Genomic DNA, 18,406 nt, shown 5'->3' with positions numbered 1-18,406 from the left:
CAACCAATTTGACAGAGCTTGAAGAGTGTTGAAAAGAATAAGGGGCAAAGTTGCACAACCAAGGTGTGGAAAGCTCTTAAGAGACTTGCCCAGAAAGACTCACCGCTGTAATCGCTAGCATAGGTGATTCTAACATGTATTGACTCAGGGGGGTGAATACTTATCGAAACATATATTAGTGTTTATTTCTCACTCATATTTTTGAAATGTTACAATTTTTCTTCCACTTTGACATCACAGAGTATTTTGTGTAGATCGTTGACCAGAAAATATGACAATTACATCTATTTTAATCACATTTTGTAACGCAACAAAATGTGGGATAAATCAAGGGGTGTACTTTCTGAAGGCACTGTACAAAACAGTGTAAGGCTAAACACCTTACCATAAAGGCTGTCACCATCATCACAACTGTATTCCTCCTGACAGTCAATGTTCAGTCTCACAATTTATACACCTGCAATAAGCACATGTCACGGTGGATTATTTGATTCCAGACTTACATTTACACTAAATCGATTCATGTTTAGATTGAGTATTTGGTCGTTTTGACCAAATGTTGGATTACAAGGAGCAATGTTAACGTGTGCTAGTTAAACATGGAGCAATGTTACAAGGAGCAATGTTAACGTGTGCTAGTTAAACATGGTATAACCTCTCAGCCTTTTACTTGTCTATCAAACAATATTGACAAAAACTTCAATATCAGTTTGGATTGGATTGGAGTTTGGAGACCATCACTGATGTACTGTACATTGCACCGTAAGTCATGTCCATAGGGGAAATCCCTACGGTTCCATTCTGTCTTACTGTTTATTCAACAAAGGCAGTGTAGTAAACCTAGAAGTGGAACTCTTGCCATCTTTCACCCATAGTAGAACCAGGGCCGGCTCCAGGCATAAGTAATATAAGCGGTCACTTAAGGGCCCCCGGCCGTTTATTTTATAATATTTTTTTAGATACTCGGTCGGGGTCTCAACTTCCTGTTGAGAGTAAAAATAGTAGAATTCACAAAGGGTAAGTTTGAAATTTAGTTTTGCATTAGCAGGAAATTTGCTTTAAAACTGAACAAATGTCTCTCTGCCCCACGGCAAAATGAGTAGAATTGCAGGAAATTTGTTCCAAAAAATTGCAACATTTTCTCTCGTCCCCATGGCCAAACGTGTAGATTTACAGGAAATGAACTTTAAAACCTATATATTTCTCTCCACCATCAAGAGAGAGGTGGGGGGGGGGGGGGGGCAAAAAGGCTAGAGCCAGCCCTGAGTAGAACTCTCACAGGGTCCCTGTATTCAAACTCCTCTGTAGTAAGCCATCAAAGCCTGGAGGGCTGAGACACACAATCAGACTCTATCTGACTGACTCTGTCCTCTGAGCCCTGGATAAAAGCACCCCTCTCTCTCCCTCTCATCTTCTAACGGTTCCTAAATCAAGGGAAACACTTGCTGTCAATATAAAACAGAGAGTATGAGGGGCCCTCTTCTGCTCATGTATGAGACACACTGTCACGTTATCAGAGAGAAGACAGACAGCAGGTCTCTGTCGACAATGCTATAATTCAGTCCAGACTATAAGTCAGAGAGACTGGAAGTGGACATGGAATCCTTTTCAAAGGCTGATACTTTGTCCAATTTTGCCAAATGAGCTGATCTGTTTGGGCCAAAGACCGATTAGTGGAAAAAGATCAGAATTAGGCTGCCTGTGTACATGCAGCTTCATACATGCAGTGGGTATAACTCTTGTGATGACAGCAAGAAAGAACTTTAGCCCAATGGTACATGGTAGAGCGAGTGTGCCTCATGCAGTATTGCCCCTTTTCAGTATGGGCTGAGCGATCCAGTAATCAGTGAAATTCATATTGTGCTCAATCGCACCCCCAATGACCCACAGTTTGGATAACCTAGAAATCTAGAGCCGTATGCACCAAGCATCTCAGAGTAGAAGAGTTTAGCCTCTTAGATCATAATGAATAAGATTACTATGGCAGGAGGGACCTGATCCTAGTTCAGCACTCTTACTCTTGAGACGCTTTATAAATACGAGCCCTGTCCTTATAGAGTGAGGTCGTAGACATGACGATGATGATGACTGTGATGACCAACAGTGCCCTCTGCTGTTGAGATGGACTTACTTCCACCACTAATTGCTGCCCAGGAGAACACAGTGATGGCGCTGACAATCTGTGAGGGAACCAAGAGAGCGAATCAATCCAGATTAACATTTTAAAAATAGACTATCAGACTTTAATTTGATGCGAGTTTCAAACACACAGACTGATTGTTTTCCCCCCACAACATTCACCGGCCCTTAAAAGGACTAAACACAACCACATATGTTAAGAAATATATATTTTACATTCAAAATGAGATCAAAATAGATGCCAAATTTCAGATATTGCATTCTGTCTCAGCTGAAGTGTTTTATTTATGGAACAGTTCTTCTCTGCATTGAAAAACATTGATTAACAAATTGTTGTATTTGGATGCTGTTAATCTTTCAGCGGTGAAATACACAACATAACTAAGAGATGTTGAACTCTTTTGGACAAAGCTGTCCATCAAACTCTTTTTAGAAATTCATTTACAGTTCCCTGCTGCTGAAGTGCTGTTTGGCGGTGTCTGTCTGGCATATTGATTCTACAGTCAGTGTCATTAGACAGCTGTGTCTGGATACCTGTGGGAACACTGGGAGAAGTGGTGAGGCGCTGTGTCAAGCTGAGAAACTAGTGCTGTCTTCTGTGGCTTTGTGTTGCCATGGAAAACCAGCAGAATGTCTCTTTAATGCCTTATCATTCAGCAGCTGGTGACAGAACCCATTCGGAGGGGGAGAGAGATTCCTTCAGTGCCTCTGTGTGGCTGGGCTGAGCTAAGATGTGTGTGGGAGTGAGCGTGGGTGAGCTGTGAGTGAGTCTTGTGCTTCCTCCTTCCATATCTCAACCCTGCTCTTTTCTCATATGGAGAGAAAAGGCAACAGAAAGAGCACCTCAGCCAATGAAACAACACTGACTATGAATGTAACTTTTTTTTTCGACTAAGGGAATATGCAGATTCACTTTAAAGAACATCGCTGACACAACCTGTCATTTGTTGCTTTGAGATTGTTATGAAAAGCGCTATTATTATTCATTATTACTATTATTTCTAAGATGATAAGATATTTGACAGCAGTCTAACAGGTGATGCACCTGTTGAAATGTGAGACACAATGAGAATGTTTTTCAGAGGAAAATCATTATATGTATTATATTCAAAGCTGCAACATGAATAGAAACTGGGGAAAGATGAGATTCTGTTCAACCAACCAAACAATCAAGCAAGTCTCCTACTTGTCATGTGATGTGAGGTATTCCTGGTGTTCCCCTACAGAGAAAGCTTTTCACGGAAGACCAGTTACCATTTGTTTCAGTTTAGTGGTGGGAAGACTTTCCAATTAACAGCTATGCTTGTGCTGCATTACAGTTCAGTGAAAAAACAACTGTTCTGTCTTGAGATTGCATTCCCTACACTACTTTTGTAATACATTTAACGCTTAAAGGGGAAGTTCAGATTACAATTTTTCCTGGACCATAGACTACTTTCAGGGTGAGTAATCATCTAACATCAAGTTGTAAAATCCTGAACTTTCCCTTTAAAACTAGGGTTGATGCATTCTATGAAACACCATTCAATATCGGGTGATCATGTTCTGTCATAATTTGTTGTCAGCGTGATCATGTTTGTAATCATGTTGATAGAGCTTGAAGACTCTGCTGTTATTATTGATTCATTCCAGAATCCTAGCTCAATAACCTTGGATACAGTAATTTGCGAATCAAGTGTTAATGACTGTTTCTACATATAAATGACTCATCTTTTTCAAACACCCATCACCATATCCATGAGTGGGTAAGGGTCAGGGTCAAGACTTGTTTTTGTTATGAATTATATATTACTCATGAAATATATATGGTGCTCTGAACAGCTGAAATGATGCCCTACACAAACATTTGATATGGATTTATTGATTTACAACTGTTATTCCTTTACAATTATTTAATTCAATCTGTTCATGAAGCATGATGATAATCAGGGGTTGGAAGCGGTTCAGGGAACAGAACTGAAAACCAGAAAATAACAACAACAAAAAATTGGGGAACAGGATCAGAACTGTGAACGAAAGTGATCTATACCGTTCTGGAACAGGACAGTTCATTTAAAAGCATAGTGACCGGTTAATGACGTTATTTTACATCTCAGGCATTTTTTTTCATATTCCAGTGTCTGCCTGCCAGCTGAAAATCTTCACCAGTGTGTCTGCATGTGTAGGCAACCTGCCCCTCTCCCTTCAAAGCTTAGTCTACTGTAGCCTACTGACATTACAAGCGTGATTCAGAAATTCTGATTTATAATTAGAGAAGAATGAATTCACTTTCTCGATGCAAGTTAGAGATACTATCACGTTTCACAGTGGATTTATTAACTAAAAAAAGGTATGATGTTTTTTAAAATTCTGGTGCCACTCTGCACACACAAGCTTGTTAGAAAGCTAGCTAGCTCTGGTCCAACTCTAAGCCAACACTCGGATGTTCAACGACATTCAAAGTTCCTCCATAGAAACCGCTCCTCTGTAGGAATAATGATGTGGCCCTAATTCAGATAATGCATGTCATAATAATGCTCGGCGCTTCAAGTCAAGCCTCCCCCTCCAGCATTTCTCGCTCTCTCCCCAGCTGCAAAATGTCAGTTGCATCTCATGCCCCTACACGTGACCGTCCATCGTGCATGTTAACAACTGTAGCCCAGTCTAACGGCTGCCTAGGCTGCGTAAGCTAAAACAACCATAGCTTGCCCGTTCCATAGAAAGCTGCTCTATCCGCACTAATTGGTGAAGTAATTTAATGTTGAGTAAATGTAAAAATATATATATATTTCAGAGGTTTATAAAAGAACAGAAATGAAAGATATATACTGGTACTTTTTGGGGGTAAGAACCGGTTCTGAACTTCATTTTTCAGGTCGGAACAGTGGAATGGAAATTTAAAAAATGATGGTTCTGTTCAGAACGAAACGATTGGAAAATAATTTTGGTTCCAACCCCTGATAATAATACCACCTGATTTAGGTCAATAGTTTAGCAGAGGATATGACTCAATTTCTCTAAAGACTAAGCTTAACGTGAGTACTACTATCTGCAAATAAACTATAGTACTGTGTTGGAAGATCTGATTTGGAGAAAATGGTGATGCTGACTAATATGTGAAAGTAATTCCATTATTCAATATTGAGCACAACACTTAAAGACTACAAATCCAAATAACAATACATTAATTATCAACTTAAATAGTATGCCTTCCAATAACCCATAAGGGTACCTACCACCCTTTTAGCGATATTGTGTACACCAGAAATAATGAAATAGTAATTATACAAGCACCTTGAAACAACGCAGAAACAAGCATTCCAGCGGTTGACGTGCATTCATAATGCATAATTGTACACAAACTTTATATTCGACTCAAATCAGCCCTGTTTAGCATGAGAAAAATGTGTTATCAGCCTCGCATATCTTCTTCTAGACTAGCACACTAACAGAAGTTTCACAAGTGCATGCAGTGAGAGATGCAAATTTGGGTCAAAGACGCAGGAGTGTTAAAGAGTTCACAAATCAGATGACATCCCAAAATCTGGATAATACACTGCTTTTTTTTGTGTTACATAGAAAGTTGCTCCCCTGGAAAAAAAGGTGCAGCCACAGCCATGCCTCTTCTTCTTTAAAAAAAATCTTCTTCTTCTCTTCATCGAGGTCAGAGGCTTCACTGTTCCGGCACAGATGTGTCATCTCTCTCTACTCCCTCTGATCCTCCTGATACTAAAACAGACCGAAGAAGAAGCAGAATTTAGCACTGCAGATGGAATGAAGAATTCATTTTGCCATTACTCAGCAAGGCTATAATGACATGCGCAAGATTGAGGTGTCTCACAAAAGGTTGTGATAAGCACAATAGTACTAAAAACATACGCCAATGATTCAATTGGTACTACTGATCCTGGTGAAACACTTCCTATGAATACCCTCCTTATAATGCATTATGCATAGCTCACGTGTTATTAATGAGCTCATAATGCATTATAAAGACCGTATTCATCGGATGTGTTACCAATAACCCTAGTGAAAAGCAGAGGCTACTCCAAGAGGGAGAGATTTAGCTGGCCCATGCCTCTACGACAAGGAACATCAATTCTACTGTGTCTCAGAGGTATAAGGCACCTGGTGTTAAAAATAACACTGCTACATAAAGATGCTTGGCAACCAAGAACTGGGTTGGGGGTTGGTGACGCTCAGAGAAGGCTTGAATTGGAAAGTTGTTTGTTGGTCATTTCTCAAGGATGGGGCTAAACCCAATTCAAGTCCTGTAAAGGTGAAACAACTGCACCTGGAATATATTCTAACCGCTGTCCCATATTTTCACATACTCAACACAAAAATAAACACCAAGAAATAAAACAGACACAAGAAACACTGTAAACGCTACAAAATGTCCTGTCCTATTTCTTTATTATACAAAGGATGAACCAGTGAAGTGGTGGTTGCCTGCATAATATGTACTGTTGCTGTACGATACAACGAATAAGTCAAATGCATTTTGCATTTGGGATGGTTAACACACTAATATAGTATACTCTGCCCCTGGAATAGGAACATGTGAAATAAGCTGCAATGTACACTTTTTGATTCCTGGAAGTATTCGAGGCTTTAGTCACCCGCCAAAGAACGTACATTTCAGTAGCTGATATGTTTAAAAAGAAACTGACAACTATAAAAATACTGTGGCACTTTCAACATGTATTTGTACAGTTTTGCCCTGAATATATTTTCACCACAAAACGTGTTGATTAGATAGGAAGGCATGTCATTCACTTTATAATTGAACACTATCGCAGAACATCTAGATAAGATTTGCCATGGTTCTGGGCACCGACACCCTCTCACACATCTTGAGTTGTGATCAACATTTCTTATTAGAATGCATCCCATCTATTTGACAATATAACTAATGGACTATTCATTAATAATCACCTCATAAAGACGTTCGTTGTAGATTTCAATCATGCACTGCAGCCTTTATGGAGTGTCAAATTACTTACATTGAAATAACTCATTAATGAGCTTTATTTAGACCCCGTTAATTATGCATGGCTTTTAAATTGCTCTCAAGCTGTGTTAAATGGCGGTCCTTCATGTGTCCCTGAATTATGCATACAATGTATGCATTTTATGTTGAAAACAGATCAATAAATGCATTTAATATTGTTATGTACACAAAATGGTTGTCCTGTTACTCTGCTAATAGTGTGCAAATCTGGATGTACAAGATGTAGGGGATGTCAGGGACACAAGAACCATAACCAATGTCCAAAGTGAAAGTTTACAAGCTGAAAATTACACTGCAATCATTTGTGTATAACTGTTACTGATGACATAGGCCTACACCAGACTAGTCCTGATAGTCCTGAGGGGGATATCAAGGCTAATACCAGTCTAAACTGGTTTGGGTCTACGTGTGTGTGTGTGTCAGGGGACACTAGTGTCACTGACCTGTGTCCCCCTGGTTTCCGTTGAGGGCCTCACCACTGCTGCTCACTTCCTCATCCTCCCCCTCAGGCTTGTCAGAAGGCTTAATCTTCTTCCTGGTCATGTGACCACGGAAGCCAGCCTGGATCTTGGCAGCTGCCTTGTTGGCCTCGGGGTCATCCAGAGGTATGTCCATGATGTCCTCCTCCTCCTGGGGTTGGCTGCATTCTTCCTATAGGAGGACAAGTATATCTGAGAAGTTAGGTGATTTAGAGGGGGCTTGGTTGGGGTAATGTAGCATGAGTAGGGGCCCCAGATTAACTTCTGCCTAGGAGCCCAAAATGACTAAACCCGCCTGAGGACAACAGCAGTGGAGATCAGCCTGTTTATGGTTGTCAACGATAGTGAAATATCCTCCTCAATTGCATCTTCAGGGTCCTAAAGGGTCCAAGGGCTTAAGTCTAGGAGGCCCTTAAATCACACTGTCACTCTACGGACAGACGCTCTATCTTCTCTGTTGTTTTTCCTCACACCTATTGCACACCTATCACACCTCACACCTATCACACCTCACACCTATTGCCTTAACTTCTGCCATTGCTAAACTGGAATGGGGTAACTGGTATGTAAACAATGTTCCCAAACTGCTTAACCTGACACTCGAACAGTATGCACAGAACGGAAATACGTTTCTCTGCTTCAAAGTGATCCCCAAGTTCAAAAGTGGCCAGTCAGTCACACTGTCCATCAAGAGTGAGAAGAACATAAAGGGAATTCAACATTAGATCTCTCAGACTCTCTCTCTCTCTGACACTCTCATAACACAAAGACAGCCCCATTGTATACCTTGTAGCTTATCATTGGCAGAATACACCAAGCTGGGTTGGTGAGTGGTGGGTGGGTGACATAGAACTGTCCTTATTCACAAGTGGTTACCGAACAGTGACATGGTTGTCAGCAATCATCCACACACGTCCGCTGCACCCCACCAGTTGCTCATCCCCTCTTAATTTTTTTTTGGTGCATAGGCAAAACAAAGAAAACCCACTGCAGTGTAAAGAGATGCATTTGAGAGTGTCCTCAGTGAAACCCCTTAGCGTGGGAGTGTGACCACCCACTATTACAGATAGCATTCATTAGTTTCAGGTCTAACGGCTGAGTAGGATGCCAACATTGGCATATCTTACAGCAGCAGAAAGACAGGAGTGTTTTTCGTTCCATCGTGAGGTTTCTCTAACTCTTCAAGGGGTTAATCTACCAGTACGCTCTAAATGTGTCTTCTCAATGAGCTCAAATGACAAAGAAACATACTCATACTTTTAACAACCTATATACTCATTCTGGCTATCAATATCATTCTACCATAGATATTCATAAAGTATTCATTTAAAGCATTTCAAACAATCCATAAGCAAATAATATAGGCCAAATTGGGCAGAAAGTTGCCTTGTGAAGAAAGCTGAAGCAGGTGCAGTGGACACCAGGTAGATCAGAGCTGGAGTTTTCAGGGCTGATGAAACAAGCAAGCCAAAAGACCATAACAAGGAAACAAACGATTTTCAGACGGTTCCTAAAATATAAATCTCGTTCAAGACATATATAAAAGCCTTTTAATAAATCCATCACCCAATTAGAATGATGTAAAAAAAGCTGTAGTGCTGTTAAAAAGCTGTAACGAAGGAATAGTTTTCTATAATTACTTGTTAGATATGGGTTCGGTATATTAAGCAATACAATTCATTTCAAGCATGTACTCACAATGTGGCAGTCCATGATGAGCAATCTGAGAGATGACAGTCTTCGGATGAACTGACCTAAAATGCCTTTTGCCTGTACTTGACCGAAAAAGATGTATCTCGTGTCTCAATAGAGACGTCTCGTTCCCACTAACAGACACTCCCTAGTATTAGCTTGCATAGAGTGTGTGAGAGAGAGGGTGGGAGAGAGAAAGAGAGAGTGTGAAACAACCCCCTGCAAGCACACAAACCATGTGGTCTATCCTCCCAGTCTCATTAAGGTTGATAACCTGCTCGGCTCCCACAGACCTACTGTACCCCTCACCTCAAAGTCTTACCTGACCTCAAAGTACAGTATATGACAAAGTCATCAACGAAGGGTCTCGCACATTGCAAAAATCTTTTAAAGTGGTAAATGTAAGTTATGTCCACTTTAACACATGGTGTCTGGCCATTTGGCACATGCCACATACTGTACCATTTGGCACATGCCACATACTGTACCATTTGGCACATGCCACATACTGTACCATTTGGCACATGCCAAGTAAAGTGTAACCGGAAAACCTAAGAGAAACCACGCACACAATGTACAGACATGTACAGTACATGTCGTACTGGTTTTGTTGCTCAGTTGTACACACTTAGAGGGAGAACTAAAAACCCTTTCCATCATTCAGATCCCAGATGCCACCCCCGCCCTCGCTCATTGCCTCTGAGACAGGGAGGAGAGCGGCAAAAAACATCCATGTGTCCGTGTTCCTCTCTTACATGACTGCCTCCCCCTGTTTCATCCCATTATGTCAATACATTATCTTTCAAAAAAATCCACCTGGTCACGCTTTGCTTCAGCTTGGAGTTAAAAGGTCTGAAACGTACAATCAATATGTTTTCTTATGGTCTGTTCTCCTCACCAGATGTATGTTGGAAATGTACGATTCTGTTTGGTTTGGGTTGTGACGTGTGTGTTTGTGTGATATGCGTGTGTGACATGTGATGTGTATGTGTGAGTCATTAATTGTCACCATGTTAATCTATCAAAGCCAATTTAAGGATGAGTACAGTACAGTGACTAAACTGCCCTTTGCCTACAGATAGAGATCAGTCATAACGTCCCTGGGAATAAAGAACAGCAAAAAAAAAAGTGGACAAAGTCACTGGACAAGACATTTGGTGTAGGTCAGAGTAGACGGCCTACATTTAAAGGCGAGAAATAGAGAAGGGATGGATATGCTGCAGATACAGGTAAGTTAAGCAAAATACAGTGATCCAATGAATAAAAACTAACCAGTCTCCCTTTTCTCAGTTTATTTTCCACCATCCATATGCACACATTCTCATTGTCTAGCAAACTATCTACAGGTAGTTCATCATGTGCATCTCCATCTTCCAGACCTTCCGCGACCAAGAAGGGAAAAGGATGGTGCAAGTTTCCATGGTAACATCCTTCTAAATCCTACTCTCCCTACCTCCCAGCCTAAGACCACCCTTTGGCCCAAATATATCAAATGGGTTATTGGTGACAACCCACTCGGCACACATTGGTGGAATCCACGTTGTTTCCATGTCATTTCAATGAAATGCAATTGAACCAAAGTGGAATAGATGTTGAATTGACGTCTGTGCCAAGTGGGAATAGTCTAAATCATGCAATTCACTTTAGCTCATAAATCTTGTTTTGGGCTCAATGATCATTTAGACTGGAATAACCAAGAACAAACAGAACATGGCACTGAAAATTCAGATCCAATATATTAGGCTATGCACAAACAAACACACGCACTAGGGTTGGACGATGTCAAACCACCGTTGGGCTAGAGACAGAAATCGCATGCTACAACTGGATGAATCATGACAAAAGATGTTGTTGAAAGTCTGGGTTGAGGCTAAGAGCATGCAAATCTTTGCTAATATTCCTTTCTGGTGAAGCTTCAGCAAGGAACAGGTGTGTGTGTGTCTGTGTGGTGCCCACATGACTGAGCAAAGTGACAGCTGCAACCGATGAGGAACGGGCTGTCTTGCCATTAGGTTATAAATCATGAGCTGCATAGAAGCAAAGTCTACATTCTTCCGAACTTGACGATAATTGTTTTAATTGCCTCATCCTCCTCTCTTAATATTGTTTGTTCAATCTGTCATAAAGCTGTGACTGAGAATAGTCTACGTCTAGGCCTATAGACTCCGACTTTCATTCCTGTTCTTTCTGAAAGTGGCAACTTCAGGACAACACCTTCTTAGGTTATTATAATATTTGGAAAATAGGCTACTGTTATTCATTTTAATTGTCTTAAAAGCTTTTTTGATAGGCCTAGAGGGATGATATTTTATTGGCAATTTGGTTTTCAACCTCGCATGATGGGATTTATCCACACCGCAAGGATCATTTCTTTCTTAATAAGCTTAAACTTGATTAAACTTGCCAACAATACTTACCACAAAAACAATGGAACATGGTAAAGCCCCAAAATTGCCCTCGATGGAGGCCTGTGTTTCAGACATAAGGATGTGGATGGCTGCAAATGTTCTACTCTTAAACTCGGACTAAACAGAGATGCTTGTTCTAGGTCCCAAGAAACAAAGAGATCTTCTGTTGAATCTGACAATTAATCTTGATGGTTGTACAGTCGTCTCAAATAAAACTGTGAAGCACCTCTGCGTTATTCTGGACCCTGATCTCTCTTTTGCCGAACATATCAAGACTGTTTCAAGGACAGCTTTTTTCTATATACGTAACATTGCAAAAATCAGAAACTTTCTGTCCAAAAATTATGCAGAAAAATGTACCCACGCTTTTGTCACTTCTAGGTTAGACTACTGCAATGCTCTACTTTCCGGCTACCCGGATAAAGCACTAAATAAACTTCAGTTAGTGCTAAATACGGCTGCTAGAATCTTGACTAGAGTCAAAGGATTTGATCATATTACTCCAGTGCTAGCCTCCCTACACTGGCTTCCTGTCAAGGCAAGGGCTGATTTCAAGGTTTTACTGCTAACCTACAAAGCATTACATGGGCTTGCTCCTACCTATCTTTCTGATTTGGTCCTGCCGTACACACCTACACGTACGCTACGGTCACAAGACGCAGGCCTCCTAATTGTCCCTAGAATTTCTAAGCAAACAGCTGGAGGCAGGGCTTTCTCCTAAAGACCTCAATTTTTATGGAATGGTCTGCCTACCCATGTGAGAGACGCAGACTCTGTCTCAACTTTTAAGTCTTTATTGAAGACTCATCTCTTCATTAGGTCCTAAGATTGAGTGTAGTCTGGCCCAGGAGTGTGAAGGTGAATGGAAAGGCACTGGAGCAACGAACCGCCCTTGCTGTCTCTGCCTGGCCGTTTCCCCTCTCTCCACTGGGATTCTCTGCCTCTAACCCTATTACAGAGGCTGAGTCACTGGCTTACTGGTGCTCTTCCATGCCGTCCCTAGGAGGGTTGAGTCACTGACGTGATCTTCCTGTCTGGGTTGGCGCCCCCCCTTAGGTTGTGCCGTGGCGGAGATCTTTGTGGGCTATACTCAGCCTTGTCTCAGGATGGTAGGTTGGTGGTTGAAGATATCCCTCTAGTGGTGTGGGGGATGTGCTTTGGCAAAGTGGGTGGGGTTATATCCTGCCTGTTTGTCCCTGTCTAGGGGTATCGTCAGATGGGGCCACAGTGTCTCCCGACCCCTCCTGTCTCAGCCTCCAGTATTTATGCTGCGGTAGTTTATGTGTCGGGGGGCTAGGGTCAGTCTGTTACATTTGGAGTATTTCTTATCCGGTGTCCTGTGTGAATTTAAGTATGCTCTCTCTAATTATTTATTTCTCTCTCTCGGAGGACCATGCCTCAGGACTACCTGGCCTGATGACTCCTTGCTGTTCTCAGTCCACCTGGCCGTGCTGCTGCTCCAGTTTCAACTGTTCTGCCTGCGGCTATGGAACCCTGACCTATTCACCGGACGTGCTACCTGTCCCAGACCTGCTGTTTTCGAATCTCTAGAGACAGCAGGAGCGGTAGAGATACTCTGAATGATCGGCTATGAAAAGCCAACTGACATTTACTCCTGAGGTGCTGACCTGTTGCACCCTTGACAGCCACTGTGATTATTATTATTTGACCCTGCTGGTCATCTATGAACATTTGAACATCTTGGCCATGTTCTGTTATAATCTCCAACCAGCACAACCATAAGAGGACTCATAGCCTGGTTCCTCTCTAGGTTTCTTCCTAGGTTCTGGCCTTTCTAGGGAGTTTTTCCTAGCCACTGTGCTTCTACACCTGCATTGCTTGCTGTTTGGGGTTTTAGGCTGGGTTTCTGTACAGCACTTTGAGATATCAGCTGATGTAAGAAGGGCTTTATAAATCAATTTGATTTGATTTGATTAGATGTTTCTATAGGCTATTGATATTGTTTGTTCTCTCTCATTATTAGTCGCCTGGGTACCTTATGTTTTTTTTAGGTGGAACTCCGTTAATTTGTTGTTTGATCTAGAGAAAGCCAAACATGCATAAAATGATGAAAGCGTAGCCTAGCCCAAATTCATGTTCATAGCCTATCAAACGGAAAGAGAAGGGAATATAGCTCGTAAAAAAAAGAGCTAGATACAAGATAGTTAAGGCGTGTCCGTGATATACACAGAGTGTACAAACATTAGGATCACCTACTCTTTCCAGGACATCAGCCTGGTCTCCTACACGACATAAGATAATACATGTAAATCAGGGTAACTCAAATTAGTATGATATGTTACGTTTGGTATGGTTACATAAGATAGATGGTTACTTAAGGCAAAAACGAAAGTATGGTGGTTGGTCAGGGTGGATGGTATAAGGCGGATGTCTAGCAACCCAGAGTTGCGAGTTCGAATCTCATCACAGACAGCTTTAGCATTTTAGCTAGTTAGCAGCTTTTCAACTACTTACTACTTTTTAGCTACTTTGCAACTACTTAGCATGTTAGCTAACCCTAACTCCTAGCCTAGCTAACGTTAGCCATATTGTACGTTTTGCAAATTCGTAACATATTGTATGTTTTGCAAATTTGTAAAATAGAATACGAATTGTAATTCGTAACATATCATACGAAATGGGTGATGGACATCCTAAATACATAGCAAACTATGTTTCCCATGTGTATCAAGAATGGTCCACCGCCCAAAGGACATCCAGCCAACTTGACAACTGTGGGAAACATTGGAGTCAACATCCCTGTGGAACGCTTTTGACACCTTGTAGAGTCCATGCCAAATGGAGGCTGTTCTGATGGCAAAAGGGGGTGCAAAAAAGACTGCTACTTGAAATGTGTCTGCTTAAGGCGAACGGATGACATTCAAAGTCCCTACATGTCATCATGAGGAAGCGGAACTATTTTTGGGGCATTTTCAATCACCTCTCACTGGAGACCCCGAGTGGAGAGGTACAGAGCGATGTTGTTGATCAGAGATGTCCTTGAAGGGTTTATTTTTAATACAGCTACTTGGGACAGGAATGGGAGCAGACTGCAAAGGACACATTTCATTAGAGTTCATTAGAGTGTCTGAACCAGGTGAATAGCCTGCATAAGCTGCTACTGCTAGCATACTGCCAATACTGTCTGTTAGGGAAGATGTTTCCATTAAAAGTGCGGTTATACTGCAGACCAAACTTATACGTACACTGTATAATCAAAGTGATATATTTTGCAACAATAAAATGTCTGCTTGCTACATGGATTTTCCCAATGACAATCTAGCCATTATGACCAATCCAAACTGACCTGTGTCAATATATAAAACCTGCAATGGATAAATGAAATACTGAATGACAGTGGGTAAATGACTTTACTGTACATAAAAATTCCTCCCAAAAATCAGCAAAACATTTATCTTTACCTGGTCATAAGTCTTGTCCACAATGTCCTTTATTTGTCCTTCTGGCATGTGCTCTGGGTTGTCATCAGCTTGGTCTGTATCCTATTTGCCAAATCCTTTTAGTTCAGTTTCCCTGTACTCCACTGCGTCCTCCTGTTGCTCAGTTGTGTCCCGTCTCCTTCTCATCGTCCTCTTGCTGGAGCTCTACAGGTCTAACCTTGTTCTCCTGGCCAGCTTCTCCTTGTATCTTTGAAGGATCTTATCAATATCATCTCCAACAAGGCCTCTTCCTCAGCATCCTCAGATACAACATCTGGTCTTTCTGATTCACTTTGTGAAGCCTCACCCGAACCTTCCTCCTCTGGCTGTTGTTCATACATTTTGACCTCAAGGGTTTTAGGCAGCTCCTCTGTGCTGATCTGAACAAGACTTTCCTCCTTTTGCTCTTTATCATCGCCTAAAACACTTCCATTATCTGACAAGATTCTGGAGGCATCATCAATGGAGGGTTGCCGTGGAAATTTCCTTAATTACCAAATGATGAGAGAGCAAATCACACACGAGTCAGAGTTATGCTTAATCTTCACCTTTAATAATAATTAAGCTTTTGCAATAGCATTTTGACTTTCAACAGTTCAGTATCTCTAATGAAAAGTTGAGAGTCCCCAACATAATGGCAAATGGGTTCCTTTATAGCAAAGATCCACCCCCTCCCTAGACGACATGACAAAACACAGGTCTTAGGAACTTACACAAAGAAAGACTTTACTTCAGAGGAATATCCCCTAGTCAGACAGAGTTGGCTATAAATTATCGTTCAGTTTGGTCTCCTAAACAAAGCTCTTATCTCGTCCTTGGTACAAAATGGTACCAAGACATTACCCCCACCCTATGATGTATATCAAATTGTCATTTAGATACAACCAATTCTAAATACAACCAATCCTGGACAAACTCACGGAGAGGAGAGTGACCCAGTCTCAAATCTCTGGAAGACTGAAACAGGTCTCCATCAAGAAATCCCCTGTATTTAGCGCCAACCACCATTCCTTCAATTCTGACCAGTTACCCAGTCCCTGCCGATGAAAAACATCCCCAGAGCATGATGCTGCCACCACCATGCTTCACTGTGGGGATGGTGTTCTCGGGGTGATGAGAGGTGTTGGGTTTGCACCAGACATAGCGTTTTTTTTATGGACAAAATCTCAATTTAGTCTCATCTTACCAGAGTCTCCCACATACCTTTTGGCGAACACAATGTTTGCAAATTTTTCCTTTAAGCAATGGCTTTTTTTCCGGCCACTCTTCCGTAATGCCCAGCTTTGTGGAGTGTACAGCTTAAAGTGGTCCTATGGACAGATACTCCAATCTCTGCTGTGGAGCTTTGCAGCTCCTTCAGGATTACCCTATAGGTCAACAAAGAGGGAGCATAGAATGATTCCAGACACTGCCATCCTCCTTTCCCCGATGGGAAAAGTAGGGAGTGACTGGCACAGACACAGTGGAGCAAAAGATATGTTTACACATGATGACCCCTTGACCTCTCCCCTCTCTGCGGCCCATGCAACTTAGTCTTGACATAGAACAGATAACTGCAACCTCGTCACAGTATTATACAAAAATACCATTCTGATGAGAAGTAACTTACAAACATATGATGAATATAAAACATCTTACCTATGTTACCCACCAATTCTGATTATTCCCCAACAGGGTGCAACTTCATGCGTTTCCCCAGTATATGTTGTGGAAACAATTAGATTCTCTATTCCTTCCTCTTCTGGAACACCCCCTGAATTGTCCGTTGTTTCCTGTAGGATAGGTTCAGGGGATTCAGTTTGGGGTGGTGATAATCGTCCACTGATTTCAACCATGAGCGATATTGAAGTCTCCTGAGCATCAGCAAGATCTTTGAAGCCTTCACCGAGGCCATCCTCTGCAGTGCCTTGTTCGTCGCACTCTTTTTTCCCTCTCAGTTCTTCAGCACATACAGTGCTTGCTTGCGAAAGTATTCACCCCCCTTGGCATTTTTCCTATTTCATTGCATTACAACCTGGAATTAAAATAGATTTTGGGGGGTTTGTCTCATTTGATTTACACAACATGTTGATTTACACAAAATGCCTACCACTTTAAAGATGCAAAATATTTTTTATTGTGAAACAAACAAGAAATAAGACAAAAACAACTGCAAACTTCAGCGTGCATAACTATTCACCAGTCAATATTTTGTAGAGCCACCTTTGGCAGCAATTACTGCTGCAGGTCTCTTGGGGTATGGCTCTATAAGCTTGGCACATCTAGCCACTAGAATTGTTGCCCATTCTTCAAGGCAAAACTGCTCCAGCTCCTTCAAGATGGATGGGATCCGCTGGCGTACAGCCATCTTTAAGTCATACCACATATTCTCAATCGGATTGAGGTCTGGGCATTGACAAGGCCATTCCAAGACATTTAAACCACTCAAGTGTTGCTTTAGCAGTATGCTTAGGGTCATTGTCCTGCTGGAAGGTGAACGTCCGTCCCAGTCTCAAATCTCTGGAAGACTGAAACAGGTCTCCATCAAGAAATCCCCTGTATTTAGCGCCAACCACCATTCCTTCAATTCTGACCAGTTACCCAGTCCCTGCCGATGAAAAACATCCCCAGAGCATGATGCTGCCACCACCATGCTTCACTGTGGGGATAGGGTTCTCGGGGTGATGAGAGGTGTTGGGTTTGCACCAGACATAGCGTTTTTTTTATGGACAAAATCTCAATTTAGTCTCATCTTACCAGAGTCTCCCACATACCTTTTGGCGAACACAATGTTTGCAAATTTTTCCTTTAAGCAATGGCTTTTTTTCTGGCCACTCTTCCGTAATGCCCAGCTTTGTGGAGTGTACAGCTTAAAGTGGTCCTATGGACAGATACTCCAATCTCTGCTGTGGAGCTTTGCAGCTCCTTCAGGATTATCTTTGGTCTCTTTGTTGCCTCTCTGATTAATGCCCTCCTTGCCTGGTCCGTGAGTTTTGGTGTGCGGCCCTCTCTTGGCAGGTTTGTTGTGGTGCCATATTCTTTCCATTTTTTAATAGTGGATTTAATGGTGCTCCGTGGGATGTTCAAAGTTTCTGATATTTTTTTATAACCCAACCTTGATCTGTACTTCTCCACAACTTTGTCCCTGACCTGCTTGGAGAGCTCCTTGGTCTTCATGGTGCCACTTGCTTGGTGGTGCCCCTTGCTTAGTGGTGTTGCAGACTCTGGGGTCTTTCAGAACAGGTGTATATATACTGAGATCATATGACAGATCAT

General features: G+C 41.7%; 1 protein-coding gene across 3 annotated transcripts; it reads right to left on the bottom strand.

Annotated features, from left to right (window-relative positions):
• Positions 1–3,980: 3,980 nt before the first annotated feature.
• On the bottom strand, positions 3,981–16,470 carry nrgnb (neurogranin (protein kinase C substrate, RC3) b). Of its 3 annotated transcripts, XM_031790424.1 has the most exons (4): positions 16,355–16,470; positions 15,134–15,637; positions 7,576–7,783; positions 3,981–5,847 (listed from the first exon to the last, which is right to left on the bottom strand). In XM_031790424.1, exons 2-4 carry the CDS (start codon positions 15,179–15,181, stop codon positions 5,792–5,794), a joined length of 312 nt encoding a protein of 103 aa, XP_031646284.1. In that variant the 5' UTR covers positions 15,182–15,637; positions 16,355–16,470; the 3' UTR covers positions 3,981–5,791. The 3 variants fall into 3 exon arrangements, with proteins under 3 accessions (XP_031646284.1, XP_031646283.1, XP_020358300.1); XM_031790423.1 differs by lacking the exon at positions 16,355–16,470 and having other exon boundaries at positions 15,134–15,999; XM_020502711.2 differs by lacking the exons at positions 15,134–15,637; positions 16,355–16,470 and adding an exon at positions 9,310–10,185.
• Positions 16,471–18,406: the final 1,936 nt, after the last annotated feature.

Source organism: Oncorhynchus kisutch, linkage group LG15 (genome assembly GCF_002021735.2).
Source record: "Oncorhynchus kisutch isolate 150728-3 linkage group LG15, Okis_V2, whole genome shotgun sequence".
Taxonomy (NCBI): domain Eukaryota; kingdom Metazoa; phylum Chordata; class Actinopteri; order Salmoniformes; family Salmonidae; genus Oncorhynchus; species Oncorhynchus kisutch.
This window is presented reverse-complemented; position numbering and strand designations above follow the sequence as displayed.

Coding starts and splice junctions, on each gene's coding strand:
- nrgnb (XM_031790424.1), bottom strand. CDS start 15,181: ATGCCAGAAGGACAAATAAAGGACATTGTGGACAAGACTTATGACCAG. Junction 7,784..15,133: donor TGGACAAGACTTATGACCAG/GTAAAGATAAAT, acceptor GTCCTCCTATAG/GAAGAATGCAGCCAACCCCA. Junction 5,848..7,575: donor CGGAAACCAGGGGGACACAG/GTCAGTGACACT, acceptor GGTCTGTTTTAG/TATCAGGAGGATCAGAGGGA.